The 16,214-nt window shown below is 42.9% G+C and overlaps 1 protein-coding gene across 1 annotated transcript in view; it reads right to left on the bottom strand.

Moving 5' to 3' along the window:
• Window positions 1-16,214, bottom strand: part of LOC115107504 (opsin-5-like) — a gene marked incomplete at its 5' end in the record, with an annotated part of 32,232 nt that overhangs the window by 4,704 nt on the left and 11,314 nt on the right. The window contains 2 exons of the mRNA XM_065008492.1: window positions 756-1,081; window positions 7,710-8,003. Of these exons, the coding sequence (XP_064864564.1) occupies window positions 756-1,081; window positions 7,710-8,003 (620 nt within the window). The remainder of the gene's footprint in view (window positions 1-755; window positions 1,082-7,709; window positions 8,004-16,214) is intronic.

Here is a 16,214-nt window from a genome sequence, read left to right on the forward strand (position 1 = left end):
CCTATTTATTGCATTACTCCCTTATCTTACATCATTTGCACACACTGTATATAGACTTTTCTACTGTATTATTGACTGTATGTTTGTTTATTCCATGTGTAACTCTGTGTTGTATGTGTCGAAATGCTGTGCTTTATCTTGGCCAGGTCGCAGTTGTAAATGAGAACTTGTTCTCAACTAGTCTACCTGGTTAAATAAAGGTGAAATAAAAAATAAAAAATGACTGTGAAGCTGTGAGTCAGAGAGAAAGAGGTGTGAATCTTTGTTAATGTATCACTACACCCTGCTCTGTGTATGCACAACATTACAGAGATAAACTAAATGAAACCCTCCATCTGAGTTTTGTGAGGCTATCGCCAGCTGGAGATGGATCTCACTCTAATAGGTCATTCATTATCTGTCTGTTTGCATCGTAGGAGAGCGGAAAACTAAACTGGGCCTAACCACTGGGCATGAATTAAAGAACAAAGTGAATGTGAAAGATGTATTCAACTCCTCTTGAAGGAACATTTTAAATTCAATGAAAACTTTTTTTTTCTAAATGCAAAATTATTCATTTTAAAATTAATTATTTTTAAAAATTATTCACGATAAAGCTGCCGAACACTGCTCTCCTCCGTTTCACCGAAAAACAATAACAAAGGTGCTGGGGAGAACAGTGGCACTGTTTCACTTTATGCGGATTCCAGCTTTTAAAGAAAGAATATTTAATTGAACGGTTCATAAACAGTCAACAGATAAACGGTCATACTCACCAGAGTGACCTTCCTCTCGATGTGTCCGTAGTGGAAGTCGCTGCTTTGGATGGCCTGGTAGGCCTTGTGGAGTTTCCAAGCTATGCCGAAATAGGAGAAGAGGATGACGAGGAAGGGGATGAAGGTGCAGAGGATAGACAGAGACATGATGAAGGTGGAACGGTTCAGGGAGTCTTGGTAACTGGCCCAGTCCACGGAGCAGGCCACCCCGAAGGGCTCCGGTCCGTAGCCACCCCATCCCAGTAGAGGGAACACAGCCCACAGTCCAGAGTACAGCCAGATCACACTGATCACCATGGTGATGGTCCGACGCTGGAACTTGTTGCCTGGTGAAGAGGTAGAGAAGGGTAGGAAGAGAGGTAGAGGAGGACCCCAACCCTTAACATAAACCTTACCCTAACCCTAATCCTAACCCTAAACCAAAGTTGAACTCTAGTCATATCACACTGATCATCATTATGCTATGATGCTGGAACTTATTACCTGTACGAGAGTGAAAGAGGAGTGTACAGTAAGGACAGCTAGAGCACTGCAAGGACCCTATTTGATAGGCGCCTTACAATCTCTCCCAATGGGGATATTCTTATTAACATTGCAGTTAGAGCTTCTTTGGGAGAGACGTCCTGGGGGTTCGCAGCCCACTAGGAACCTCTTGCTATTCCCTCACTTCATAAGAGTAATGATCCATAAGAACCCACACTTACACTGCACTAAACATCCTGATTTACTTATTCACATTCATCAGAAGCATCGATGATGAATCGGTATTGACTAGCTGTCAGTGACCACCTCGGCTGCCATCCAACCCACCATTTTTTAAACATTTTTATTTAATTTAACCTTCGTTTAACTCGGCAAGTCAGTTAAGAACAAATTCTTATGTCTGCATTTGGAACCAACCCTTGCAGGGACTACCACGGAATTAGAATATGTATATTTCTGAGTCAACAGTTTGGAACGGACCGTAATGAGCACATTACATAGATATGGAGATACTGTAGATATGATGGCGAATAGAATGAATGAATGAATATTATGATGGCTGATCTAGCTGATAAAAACAATGTGGTTGGCAGAGTGACTGTAAGTAAGCTGATTGTGGGTCACAGAGCATTACATCCAATTGAATAATACACTGCTCAAAAAAATAAAGGGAACACTTAAACAACACAATGTAACTCCAAGTCAATCACACTTCTGTGAAATCAAACTGTCCACTTAGGAAGCAACACTGATTGACAATAAATTGCACATGCTGTTGTGCAAATGGAATAGACAACAGGTGGAAATTATAGGCAATTAGCAAGACACCCCCAATAAAGGAGTGGTTCTGCAGGTGGTAACCACAGACCTCTTCTCAGTTCCTATGCTTCCTGGCTGATGTTTTGGTCACTTTTGAATGCTGGCGGTGTTTTCACTCTAGTGGTAGCATGAGACAGAGTCTACAACCCACACAAGTGGCTCAGGTAGTGCAGCTCATCCAGGATGGCACATCAATGCGAGCTGTGGCAAGAAGGTTAGCTGTGTCTGTCAGCATAGTGTCCAGACCATGGAGGCGCTACCAGGAGACAGGCCAGTACATCAGGAGACGTGGAGGAGGCCGTAGGAGGGCAACAACCCAGCAGCAGGACCGCTACCTCCACCTTTGTGGAGGAGCACTGCCAGAGCCCTGCAAAATGACCTCCAGCAGGCCACAAATGTGCATGTGTCTGCTCAAACGGTCAGAAACAGACTCCATGAGGGTGGTATGAGGGCCCGATGTCCACAGGTGGGGGTTGTACTTACAGCCCAACACAGTGCAGGACGTTTGGCATTTGCCAGAGAACACCAAGATTGGCAAATTCGCCACTGGTGCCCTGTGCTCTTCACAGATGAAAGCAGGTTCACACTGAGCACATGTGACAGACGTGACAGTCTGGAGACGCCGTGGAGAACGTTCTGCTGCCTACAACATCCTCCAGCATGACCGGTTTGGCGGTGGGTCAGTCATGGTGTGGGGGGCATTTCTTTGGGGGGCCGCACAGCCCTCCATGTGCTCGCCAGAGGTAGCCTGACTGCCATTAGGTACCGAGATGAGATCCTTAGACCCCTTGCGAGACCATATGCTGGTGCGGTTGGCCCTGGGATCCTCCTAATGCAAGACAATGCTGGACCTCATGTGGCTGGAGTGTGTCAGCAGTTCCTGCAAGAGGAAGGCATTGATGCTATGGACTGGCCCGACCCGTTCCCCAGACCTGAATCCAATTGAGCACATCTGGGACATCATGTCTCGCTCCATCCACCAACGCCACGTTGCACCACAGACTGTCCAGGAATTGGCGGATGCTTTAGTCCAGGTCTGGGAGGAGATCCCTCAGAAGACTATCCGCCACCTCATCAGGAGCATGCCCAGGCGTTGTAGGGAGGTCATACAGGCACGTGGAGGCCACACACACTACTGAGCCTCATTTTGACTTGTTTTAAGGACATTACATCAATGTTGGATCAGCCTGTAGTGTGGTTTTCCACTTTAATTTTGAGTGTGACTCCAAATCCAGACCTCCATGGGTTGAGAAATTTGATTTCCATTGATAATTTTTGGGTGATTTTGTTGTCAGCACATTCAACTATGTAAAGAAAAAAGTATTTAATAAGAATATTTCATTAATTCAGATCTAGGATGTGTTATTTTAGTGTTCCCTTTATTTTTTTGAGCAGTGTATTATATGCCATTGTATGTGTGTACGCATGTGTGTGTGTGTCTGCCTGCATGTGTATATATGTGTGTGCCCTACGGTGTCCAGGTAAAGATCATTCAGGTCGGATGTATCTACCCACTGAACATCGATTTGCTATTCAGCAACAGCATGGGTTTTACCATATAATTAGAATGGCTTTAAAATTCAAATTCTATAGACGTCTCCACCCCCTGCTGGTAGTTTAGATTATGAGTAATAAAACCAATAATAATGCACCCAGAACCTTAAGAAGTAAGCTTAGCACGACTTATTTCCCTGTCTTTTTTCCATTTAGTTTATCTGCACCAGGGGATTATCATGCATAAATTATTGTCACGCCAATCCCTACTTTGTACATTATGAACAAACGTTTCAGCTGAATAGCCTTCCTCTTCAGTATGCAGGACACAGACAGATGTCCAGAACTGGGACTGTCAAACACTTCCTGGTCAATTGTCCATATGCATCCAGTCAGTCGTATATAATACAGTAGCTGATTAAGTAGCATTACACTGTATATCAGGCACGTGCACAGGTAGTTGTTTACTTGTGTCCGAGCACCTGCCCATTTGCCCTCCCACTCGCCAAGAGTCCTTTTGGGTGATGGTATAATTATATTTTTATGTACACAGTTTTTGTCATTGTTGTTCTGAACACACTGCCCACAAGTCATTGTGACGTCGTTCAAGTTCGCCACCCTCCACCCCCTGCAGCATAACATTTGATTAACACTTGATAAAACTTGATTAACACTTGATAAAACTTGATTAACACTTGATTTACATCATCGCCAATATTCGGGCCGGTTGGCTAATAGCCTACGTGCAGCAGAGAGAGGCAGAAAGGCATAGAGAGGAGCAGCTGCATCTACGAACCTCTGACACAACTCCATCCCTTCTTCAGTCGGGAGTTGCACGTGTGTCAGAGCAACAGCAACATAGGCAGTCTAGACTCTTGCAGGCCGCCATATACTAAAATATAAGCTAGTAGCCAGCCAGCCACATATCATGAGTTAGAAGACTATTAATTGTATATTATTTAAGAGCATTGAAGATAAATCACAATCAATAAAATAAATGCAGGTGGGTGACCTTTTTCATTTTGAGCACATGCCCCCTGAAAGGTCAGACTTTTGAGTAACAGCGGAATCAACCAATCACATTTGAACAAAAGCGCATGTATACTTTCCCCTTCTCGAAGGCTGACAGGTCACTGTGCAATAGTGAGCAGTAGTTTTCCCATGGCCTAGCTAGCTTTTGTTGTAAGCTAGTGTGTAGTGGCTGCAGCAGGTGTTGTTGAAGAGGAGGTTGATGCTAATGTGTTAGCTTCGCCCTTTTCAAGATTAACTTTCATAAAGCAATTACGTTTCAAATGATCATCATCTAGTAAATAATCACTTGTTAACCAGCTATCTGTTGTTAACTAGCTATCTCTGAAAATAATGTGTTATGTGTGTGAAACATTGTTACATTTAAGATTTTAGATCACAGATTTATTTTGTGTGCTGAACTTGAAAAATATGTTTGCAATGTAATAGCTATACATTTTGACTGGGAAATGCTTAGCCTAATGGTTGTGTTTTTGTACCCTTATGATTGGATCCTACCTGCTAATTATGTCAGAGTGAAAGTGCTGCTTATTCATTAACATCATGCTGTGTGTGACTGCTGTCTTTCTATCGGCCCTCTGTGTTTTACAAAAAGTATTCTCTCCTACATGGAGTGTTTTACGGTTACTGTCCTTTCAGCATCACCAGCATGGCACACTCACATCCTTTGATGTGTCACTGTTGTCACTTTTGACAATGATGGCGTTAGGCTGTGTGAGCAGTGTGGTTGTTGTTGCGGGTAGCATTATCCCATGTGGGTGCTGTCTCTGTGTGAGTGGTAGCATGAAGTGCGGCTCACCCTCACGCCTGTTTAGATTCAGTTGGGCGCATTAAGCAATGCTATGTTTCTGTTATTTTTCTTGAGATTTGAGTTTGATACGATGTATTGGAGGATTTTATTTTCCCAATGAAGGTCCAGTAAACATGGTTTGCCACTCTATAGTATTGTAACGGCCCTGGGTTTGTAAGCGCCGAACATGCTTTTGCGGCACAGTCGAGAGCGCGCTGGACTTCGGGCTAGAAGGTCTAGGGTTCCCGACCTGCTCCCTGCTGTTTCATTACAGTATATATATGCTTTTCTCTCTATACATAAATCAAAGTGGACAGCTGAAAGCAAGATGATGTATCGTAGGCTAGCTTGTTGCTGGACCTGGTTGGTTTGGTGAAGTAGTTTATTACTGTAGGTAATAAACGGCAGCAGGGCTGCAACTACATATGAGGACACTGAGGTCCGGACCTCTCATTTTTTTTCAAATTTGAAAATACTAATAATTCACCACTCTCTCAAATGGCTAACTCTGCCCTCTCGCGTAACCCAGGCCAAAGGCCTGAGAAGTGAAACGAACTACCCCATCTCGGACAAAAGGCTTTTTTGGGTTATTCTTTTCCCCCTGATTTTCCATTTGAATTTAATACATGACCCATTACCCACTTTTTTTAACACTACATCACTGATATTAATACAGAATCCTAAGTAATATTCTAATAATTCATGTGAATGTGATAATACAATAATCTGTGTGCTCCATTGATGCTTGTTTGTGCGGAGCTTGATTAGTAATGCCTAGGAATACAAATGTGGATGCTATGTCGTTTGAGAAAATAGATATCTAATTAAAGAGACGACGATTTATGCAATTCATCATTACAACTGACTGAACAGTCGCTGATGCTACATGCCACTGTGACTCATTTCTCATATTTCCCCCCTTTCAGGGGTATACCATTACATATGGCTAATAGGCTATGTGTTTGTAGATCGACCGGTGTGAATTAACCTACAGCAGCCAAGGTGAAAATGGCTGGGGTCATTTTTGCTTGTTTTTGCTGTTCTCCAAATCAGTTCATCAAATTTATGCCCTGCTAGAGCTGCCCCGGTCAACTAAGGGCCGTTATTGTGAGGTGGAAACATCTAGGAGCAATAACGACTCAGCCGCAAAGACCGTTGAGTGCTGAAGTGAGTAGCTCGTAAAAATGGTCTGTCCTTGGTTGCAACACTCACATCCAAGTTGCAAAATGCCTCTGAAAGCAACGTCAGCACGGTTCATCAGGAGCTTCATGAAATGGGTATCCATGGCCGAGCAGCCGCACACAAGCCTAAGATCACCATGCGCAATGCCAAGCTTCAACTGGGGTGGTGTAAAGCTCACCGCAATTGGACTCTGGAGCAGTGGAAATGTGTTCTCTGGAGTGATAAATCACGCTTCACCATCTGGCAGTCCGAAGTACGAATCTGGGTCTGACGGATGGCAGCAGAACGCTACATGCACCAATGCATAGTGCCAACTGTAAAGTTTGGTGGAGAAGAAATAGTGGTCTGGGGCTGTTTTTCATGGTTCGGTCTAGGACCCTTAGTTCCAGTGAAGGGAAGTCTTAACACTACAGCATACAATGACATTCTAGATGATTCTGTGCTTTCAAATTTGTGGCACCGTTTGGGGAAGGCAGTTTCCTGTTTCAGCATGACAATGTGCCCCTGTGCACAAAGCGAGGATCATAAAGAAATGGTTTGTCGAGATCAGTGTGGAAGAACTTGACTGGCCTTCACAGAGCCCTGATCTCAACCCCATCGAACACCTTTGGGATGAATTGGAATGCCGACTGCGAGCCAGGCCTAATCGCCCAAAGTCAGTGCCCAACCTCAATAATGCTCTTGTGGTTGAATGAAAGCAAGTCCCTGCAGCAATGTTCCAACATCACCTTCCCAGAAGAGCGGAGGCTTTTATAAAATATAATAGAGAAAAAAAGCTAAAAGAAAGCCTGCAGATCCTAAATCAGGGCCTTAGAGCCTCGGTCCTCATGGAGAGAAGTACCTTCGGGGTTTAGTAATGTTTGGTTTAGACCTACATGGAAATCAGAGGTGTGGAGTGAACCTCCTAGTCAAATTTGATCAATCAAAAATGTGTCTTGGGGGGGTTATCATCTTCATCAAATTAACTGCACTGAAACATTATTATCTGTGGGGGCTAGCACGACCCATCAGATCTCAGGTAAGGCTTGTTATATCACACAAACAAATGGTAGTTTACCAAACAACCTCCACTATCAACCAGCCACCCTACCGCACTTTTTCAACCAAGCTTGCATAAAAAAAGAAACTGTGCTCAACTGACGGACTCATCACCATACCTGTTTTAGGTGGGTTTCCTGTCACCAGGTATCGTACCAAACCCATGACAGCCAGGGTCATGATGCTGGCCGTGCCGAAGATCATCCCCATCAGGCCATAGTAGAGGCAGGAGGAATTCCCTCCAATCCAGGCGTGGTTGAAGAGCGAGGCAATGGATAGGGGGTACATGCTGAGAGCCATGCCGATGTCCGTCACAGCCAGGTTGACTGTCAGGAGCTCCGGGGCCTTGAGGTTAGTCGGCCGCAGTGCTGAGGTCAGCAGGACCGCAGCATTACCCAGCACTGAGAGCACCGCTGGATGGGAGAGAGAAAGAGAGCAATAAGTCAGTCAGTCAGTCAATCAATGAATCAAGCAAGAAAGCTGGAAGAGAGAGCAAGGATTAGTAAACTAATCCAGCAATCAATTAACCAATCAAGCTGTGCCGGAGGACATCGTATTTGATCAAGGTCCCCAGTTCACGTCCCGGGTTTGGAGGGCGTTTATGGAGCGTCTGGGGATCTCGGTCAGCCTTACCTCTGGTTATCACCCCGAGAGTAATGGGCAGGTGGAGAGAGTGAACCAGGAAGTGGGTAGGTTTCTGAGGTCGTATTGCCAGGACCGGCCAGGAGAATGGGCGAGGTATGTCCCATGAGCAGAGGTGGCACAGAACTCACTCCGTCACTCCTCCACGAACATGTCGCCATTCCAATGCGTGCTGGGCTACCAGCCGGTCCTGGCTCCGTGGCATCAGAGTCAGACCAAAGCTCCTGCGGTGGAGGAGTGGGTACAGCGCTCTAGGGAGACCTGGCGGGCAGTCCAGGACTCTCTCAAGCAGGCCAGTGGACGGCAGAAGAGCGCTGACCGCCACCGCAGTGAGGCCCCTGTGTTCGCACCAGGGGACAGGGTCTGGCTCTCGACCCGAAACCTACCCCTACGCCTGCCCTGCCGGAAGATGGGGCCACAGTGTGTGGGGCCATTTAAAGTCCTGAGGAGGATAAACGAGGTGTGTTATAGATTGCAACTTCCCTCTTACTATCGTATTAACCCCTCGTTCCATGTGTCTCTCCTCAGGCCGGTGGTAGCTGGTCCCCTACAAGAAGGTGAGATGCCGGAGGTCCCTCCGCCCCATCTGGACATCGAGGGGTCCCTGGCTTACACAGTACGAGCTATTCTGGACTCGAGACGCCGGGTGAGGGGCCTGCAGTACCTCATGGGTCGCCCTCGAGGCCGGGGTCGGTGCCCTGCGGGAGCCGCACGTCCTGCCGAAGATGGTGCCTCTTCCTGTTCGGGCGGAGCTCGGTGGTCGTCGTCGCCGGCCTACTAGCTGCTACCGATCCCCTTTTCTGTTTCATTTAGTTGTGTCTGATTAGTTGCACCTGTTTTGTGTTTAGGTTTTGATTGTGGGCTATTTAAACCCAGTAGGCCTGCTGGCTTTTGTGCGGGCTTGTTTCTCTGTTCGTTTTGTGGATGTGATATTTTTGTATTTCTCCGGACTGTTTTTGTCCTGTTTTTGAGCCGGTCTTTGTATGCGCCTGGTGTTTTGGCGTGACCTACTTTTCTCTGAAATAAATACAGTTGTCCTTTACCCTCTGCTCTCTGCGCCTGACTCCGCACCCACTACTCCTAGAAGTCGTAACACCTTGGTGATGATCAGATAGCCAGACCCCCCCCTCTCTCCCACCAGAGAGGAGAGAGGGAAGAGTTGGGCCGGTTTTGTGACTTAACAGTCGGTAGTGAACTTTCTCTATTGCCCTGCAGTATCTAAAGGACAAAATCCCTTTGTTACCGAGAGACTCTTGCCGCCAAAAACTTCAACATCAAACAATGGACACTGAGAAAATATATTTCAACATCCGAATGCTGGGAATAATGAGAGATGGAATATGGAATATTAATGTCTATTTTGCGATGTTATTAAAACTGTCAAAAAGACGCTATAACGGAAACATTGTAACTTTAAGAGCATTCACACTGTATTATCAGGTTTACATGTGCTGGGTGATTTCACAAGTAATCGCCAATCGATCAATGATATATAATAATTCTCTTTAAATATGTTTTTAAATATGTATGAGAATAGAAATGTTCAGAACTTTTGTGAAACATCACAGCACAGTTGAAAAATAAATGGCAAATACTAATCAGAACTGAATGGTGTTCAGAGATAGATGGGAGGGATTGAGTGGAGCTGAAGGATGGGACTAAAAACAAACAAAATATAACTATTGTAAAATATACTGTGTCCGTAAAATGTATATAGTGCGTATGACCTGGAAGAAGAAGCCTAAGTGTTGTTGTCCTTTAGTTTACTTCAATTAGGGGAGAGATGGTAGAGTTAGGGAACAATAATGAAGGAAAATACATTTTATATATATATATATATATATATATATATATATATATATATATATATATATATATATATATATATATATATATATACGTATATACACAGTATCGGTCAAAAGTTTGGACACACCTACTCAATCAAGGGTTTTACTTTATTTGACTATTTTCTATATTGTATAATAATAGTGAAGATATCAAAACTATGAAATAACACATATGAAATCATGTAGTAACCAAAAAAGTGTCACACAAACCAAAATATATTTGAGATTTTTCAAAATAGCCACCCTTTGCCTTGACAGCTTTGCACATGAGGTAGTCACCTGGAATGCATTTCAATTAACAGGTGTGCTTTGTTAAAAGTTAATTTGTGGAATTGCTTTGCTTCTTAATGCGTTTGATCCAATCAGTTGTGTTGTGACAAGGTAGGGGTGGTATACAGAATAAAGTCTCAAGTTTAAAGAATAAAGCCCTATTTGGTAAAAGACTAAATCCATATTATAGGAAGAACAGCTCAAATAAGCTAAGAGAAATGACAGTCTATCGTTACTTTAAGACATGAAGGTCAGTCAATACGGAAAATGTCAAGAATTTTGAAAGTGTCTTCAAGTGCAATCGCAAAAACCATGAAGCGCTAGGATGAAACTGGTTCTCATGAACACCGCCACAGGAAAGGAAGACCCAGAGTTACCTCTGCTGCAGAGGATAAGTTCATTAGAGTTACCATCCTCAGAAATTGCAGCTCAGATAAATGCTTCAGAGTTCAAGTAACAGACATCTCCAAATTCTGATTATGTATAAGCAGCCTGAGTCAGTTTCCGAGGTGGAACCTAAACGAGGATTTCCTGCTGTAGGACAGGAACTACTCAAAATAGGTGCAGCAACTTCCTCTGAGGTGGGCCTTTTAGAACTCATAGCACTTTGCAGTGTAATGTTAAGGGGCTCACCTCAGCAATTACCAATGCCACAGGAAAAGTAATTGTACTTTAAATAGAGGACTATTGGTTAAACCTATTTGATGCTCTCCAATAGGAACCTCTCCATGGAAATGATTTATGATGCATCTACACTGAAGAAAAATGTAAACGCAACATGTAAAGTGTCGGTCCTGTGTTTCATGAGCTGAAATAAAATATCCAAGAAATGTTCCATGCGCACAAAAAGCATACAAATGTTGTGCACAAAGTTGTTTACATCCATGTTAGTGAGCATTTCTCCTTTGCCAAGATCATCCACCCACTTGATAGGTGTGGCATATCAAAAAGCTGATTAAACAGCATGTTCATTACACAGGTGCACCTTGTGCTAGGGACAATAAAAGGCCACTTTAAAATGTGCAGTTTTGTCACACAACACAATGCCACAGAAGTCTCAAGTTTTGAGGGAGTGTGAAATTGGCATGCTTGACTGCAGGAATGTCCACCAGAGCTGTTGCCAGAGAATTGAATGTTCATGTCTCTACCATATGCCACTTCCAACGTCATTTTGGATAATTCGGCAGTACGTCCATCTGGCCTCACAGCTGCAGACCACATGTATGGAGTCGTGTGGACAAACGGTTTGCTGATGTCAATGTTGTGAACAGAGTGCCCCATTGTGGCAGTGGGGTTATGGTATGGGCAGGCATAAGCTACGGACAACAAAGACAATAACATTTTAATGATGGCAATTTGAATGCACAGAGATAACGTGACAAGATCCTTAGGCTCATTGTCGTGCCATTTATCCACCACCATTACCTCATGTATCAGTTAGTTTTGTAACAGCTACATGCGAGTTGCTCTGTGGTGTAGGTAAACAGACACAGGCATGAATCCAAGTAATTTATAGAGATCTCTAATGACTCTGGCATGAATACTTTTAACTGTCCCAAGGGGCATGTGCCGTGAGGACAGTTATTTGGCCAACACAAACACCATGATTATTGGACCACAATAACAATTGTAGTTTTGCTACAGCTGCTATACAGAACCTCTGTGCTGTAGGTAGTATAAATGTATTATTATGTTTAACTCGTAAATATTATTATCCCTAAGGGGGGTGTCCTGTTAGGACAATTACTAGGCCAGGAGAAACAGGAATACTGATTATTAGTATTATCTTCTGGATTTGGGCATACCGGTAGACTTCTCTGGTTGTGTATAATGTTTTTATCACACATGCAGGCAAACAATAGCTAGCTGATGCAAAACAACAAAATTGCCCTTTTTTAAACCTAATGCCATTAAAACTTGTCTCAACGGATGATTAAAAACTGGTGAATAATATTATCCCTAATGGGAGCGTGCTGTAAGGACAATTAGGTTACCAGGCTGGAGGAAACAAGAACAACGAGGCCTGGATTCTGCACTTGTCTTTTAATTGCCCTGATGGTCGTGAAAATCACATTCACGTCAAACACTGGGGATGTTGGCTCAAGCGTAAATTACATTTAAAAGCCAAGTGCAGTGTGCATTTGATTGTATCCTGGCCTGATTTTCTATAAATAAATGTAGCTCCCTGTAAAAAAACAAAAAAAAAACATAACCAATTGCTTAATCAGCATTATTCTGTGAGTTCAGTGGACTTCAAAATGACAATCAGTATTACAAATGAATGCTTGCTCGAAACCACTCAAAACCACGCCCATCATTATCACATTTCCCAGCATGCTCTATTGCAGGTGGATTTTCTGAATAGTTTGTTTCAATACCTGTGCTTATGCATGTACATTGATTGGTTGATTAATCGTATGCTACACAAAAATAAATACCATACATTTTTCTTAACTAATCCAATCTGTTAGTAGTTGGATTTATTGCACTCATTACTGAGATGGCTGTTCCAGTTTATATGATTTTGGTACTCTCAATAATCACTCAATCCTACTCTGCAGTCATTTTCAATGCAGGTTGCGGGTGATTAAAAGGTCAAATTGCTGTATATTCTCACTCTAGCTGGATTCCAATAGGATACAATGCCAAATTGATTGAGCCTGCAAAAAAACATCAGTAAAAGGGTTAAGATCTATAAAATCCATAGTACTCCATCTAAGAGCATCATATCCCAGGCATCTTATTCGTGTTTCTCAAAACTGGGATAGGAGATTATTCACGTTATTGTAAATGGGATATGATGTAGTAATGTGCAGTTTGCAAATTATTCTTTAACAACTATTTTTACTGACAGTAAGTCATGATTTGATTTTCTGAGTGACTCGTTCATTTTTAGTAGTTCGTTTGACCTGAAGCCCGCAAAGAATTCTACAGCAGGATTAATACTCGCTCCTCCGGTGACTCTGGAGACGTGCACCGACCAACAACTGTCTGTCATATAGACTGAGTTCCAAAAACATTAGGAACACCTGCCCTTTCCATGACATAGACTGACCAGGTTAATCCAGGTGAAAGCTATGAGTCCTTATTGAGGTAATTTGTTAAATCCACTTCCATCAGTGTAGATGAAGGGGAGGAAAAAGGTTAAATACGTTTTTTAAGCCTTTGAGACAATTGAGACATGGATTGTGTGTGTGCCATTCAGAGTGTGAATGGGAAAGACACAATATTTAAGTGCGTTTGAATTGAGAATGGTAGTAGGTGCCAGGCGCACCTGTTTGAGTGTGTCAAGAACTGCAACGCTACTGGGTTTTTCATGCTCAACAGTTTCCCATGTGTATCAAGAATGGTCCACCACCCGAAGGACATCCAGCCAACTTGATACAACTGTGGGAAGCGTTGGAGTCAACATGGGCCAGCATACCTGTGGAACGCTTTCGACACCTTGTAGAGTCCATGCTTGACGAATTGAGGCTGTTCTGAGGGCAAAAGGGGGTGCAACTCAACATTAGGAAGATGTTCCTAATGTTTTGTACAGTCAGTGTATGTGCGCAGGCAAAATAGATCACGCAGCAGGTAGCATAGAGAAGAAAAATACATGTTTAGAACTGATAATTGATCACATGGTGCAAGAATGAATGCAAATAGTTGATTATTGAATGTTATGATGGACACATCTTTGTAGAACCAAAACATACACAGCCTCTGCTCAACAAACTCGAGAATGAACCATTTGGTGTGCTGCAGTTGGTGAGCAATGTTGTGCTTATCACCCTAACCGCAGTCAAGCAATGCATTCTGCCAAGAGTCGTTCACAATCTAGTACGGTTGCGGCCACATCTAGACCTCGTTTCAAATGTACTGATAAATAATCTTATTTGTATGCCTAGCCATCAACAAAGGTACATTGGTTAAAGCACGCTTTTAAAAGTCTGTCACAAATGACAGCTCCAATAAGCCCCCTATGGTGAACGACATTTGAACGAGAAGCTTGTAGAATCATTACTATTTCGAGTTTTCAGTTCACCGTTCGCCCGTTCGGGCGTGCGTGCTCTGGGCATTACTAACTCATATGAACGAAATGAGTCCAAAGATTCGTTCTTTTGACTGAATGAGTCAAACATCAGATTCATTAAAAAGAGCCAAACTTCTGATCACTGATGTCAACTCAAAAACAGAATACTTGAGTATTTCTAAAAATAATGTGATATTGGTGTCCATGTAGACATCGTCAGTGAACGAGTTTTGAAATGAGCGGAATGGCTGGTTGAAGCGAAGTATGAAAACGAGATGGACAACATTCTTAAATTTGAAGCTCTTGCACAAAAGGCTCTTGCATAAAAACTTTGCTTAGCTATTGACCAATCCCGTTCTGCAAAAATTCCGATAAGTTCAATAAGGGAGGGGTCATTCTCCTCCTTACATATTGCAATATTGGATCGATCCATCCCAGAGAGAGTGTGTGCCTGTCTGTGTGTGTGTGTGTGTGTGTGTGTGAGGGGAGGAGCAGAGTGGTCCGATCCAACCGGCCTACCAGGAATAGAAAATAACTAATGACCAGCCTGCTTGGGTAGCAAAAACACATATACTCCTTAAAATAATATTTTTAAATAAGAAATATAATAAATATGTTGGCAACTGTTTTATAAAAAGAATAATGCCCTTCAACCCAGAATTATCGCCTCGGGCCTCAGAACAGTCCTTGTCACAAGATAATTCCCTGGTTCTCTGGCATAATTGCCTAATTCTACAACAGGTTGGTCAAAACAAGCATTGTGATTGGTTGAGATGCGTTCTAAACCATACTATTTAACCATGGGTCAGCCTATGACGCAAAAATGGGCATCTTGTTTTCAATTCCATCTGAGCAATCCCTGTGCATCCATTATCCCATTAGGCCAGCGAGCCAATTCGTTAAGTTGATCTCCACTGTAAAAAGCATCTAGGAATGATTTCCCCTTGCCTTTAGCTTAACATTTGGTTTGCAACAACAGGGGTTTGTACAAACGTTGCTGTCTGTCTCTCGACATTTGCAACATTGTTTCAATAATGAAATCCGATCTCCACTGTCGTATTGAGAATTAAAGTGTCAGGACGAGATGGATCTTTTCTCAGCCAGTCAAAATCATGAATCGGCATGATTGAATATGGATATATACAAATAATTGTCAATAGAAAACAGCTCAAACAAAATTAAATGCAGCTAATTTGCTGTTATTCTAGCTGCACAGTTTGACTTGACTCTGTTAGCTGTAGTTAGAACAGTTAGAACAAACGACTGTGTTGCGTCCATAGTTAAAGAACAAAAATACTTTCTGGCAACCTAACCTAACCGAATAAACGGCGAGCCGGCTTGGCTAGCAATCATAGATGTGTTGGGACTAGGCCTATATTTTCGTTGAGAGATGAAATAGTAGTTTATGAATATATAATTGTGTAAAATGGCTATTTTATAAAACCAGTTGTTTGGATCCTGGATGCTAATTGGTTGATATGTGGGACAAAAACTCCCACAAAATACCATGATTTATTGTCATAATTCCACTGCCCCACAGCCAAGGCAGGAAATTCATAAACTTAATCTCCCTCAGTAAGAGAGCATCTACACAAGTTTTTTTTTCTTTCAACATTGGTGGTTGTGTAAACCTACCTCTCTGACTCTATAACCTGTGCAACAATGTAACATTTTACAAATGCGATCTCTCCTGTGGCAGTAGGCCAGCTAACCCAAGAATGAACGTGAAACTAATAATTCACCATGGAAACCATAACAACTCAGAATTGTGTTAATGTTTTGGTGTGTTTGATGTGGACACCAAGGAACTTGAAATTCTTGACCCGGTCCACTACAGCCAAGTTGAT

This window comes from Oncorhynchus nerka, linkage group LG24 (assembly GCF_034236695.1).
Source record: "Oncorhynchus nerka isolate Pitt River linkage group LG24, Oner_Uvic_2.0, whole genome shotgun sequence".
Taxonomy (NCBI): domain Eukaryota; kingdom Metazoa; phylum Chordata; class Actinopteri; order Salmoniformes; family Salmonidae; genus Oncorhynchus; species Oncorhynchus nerka.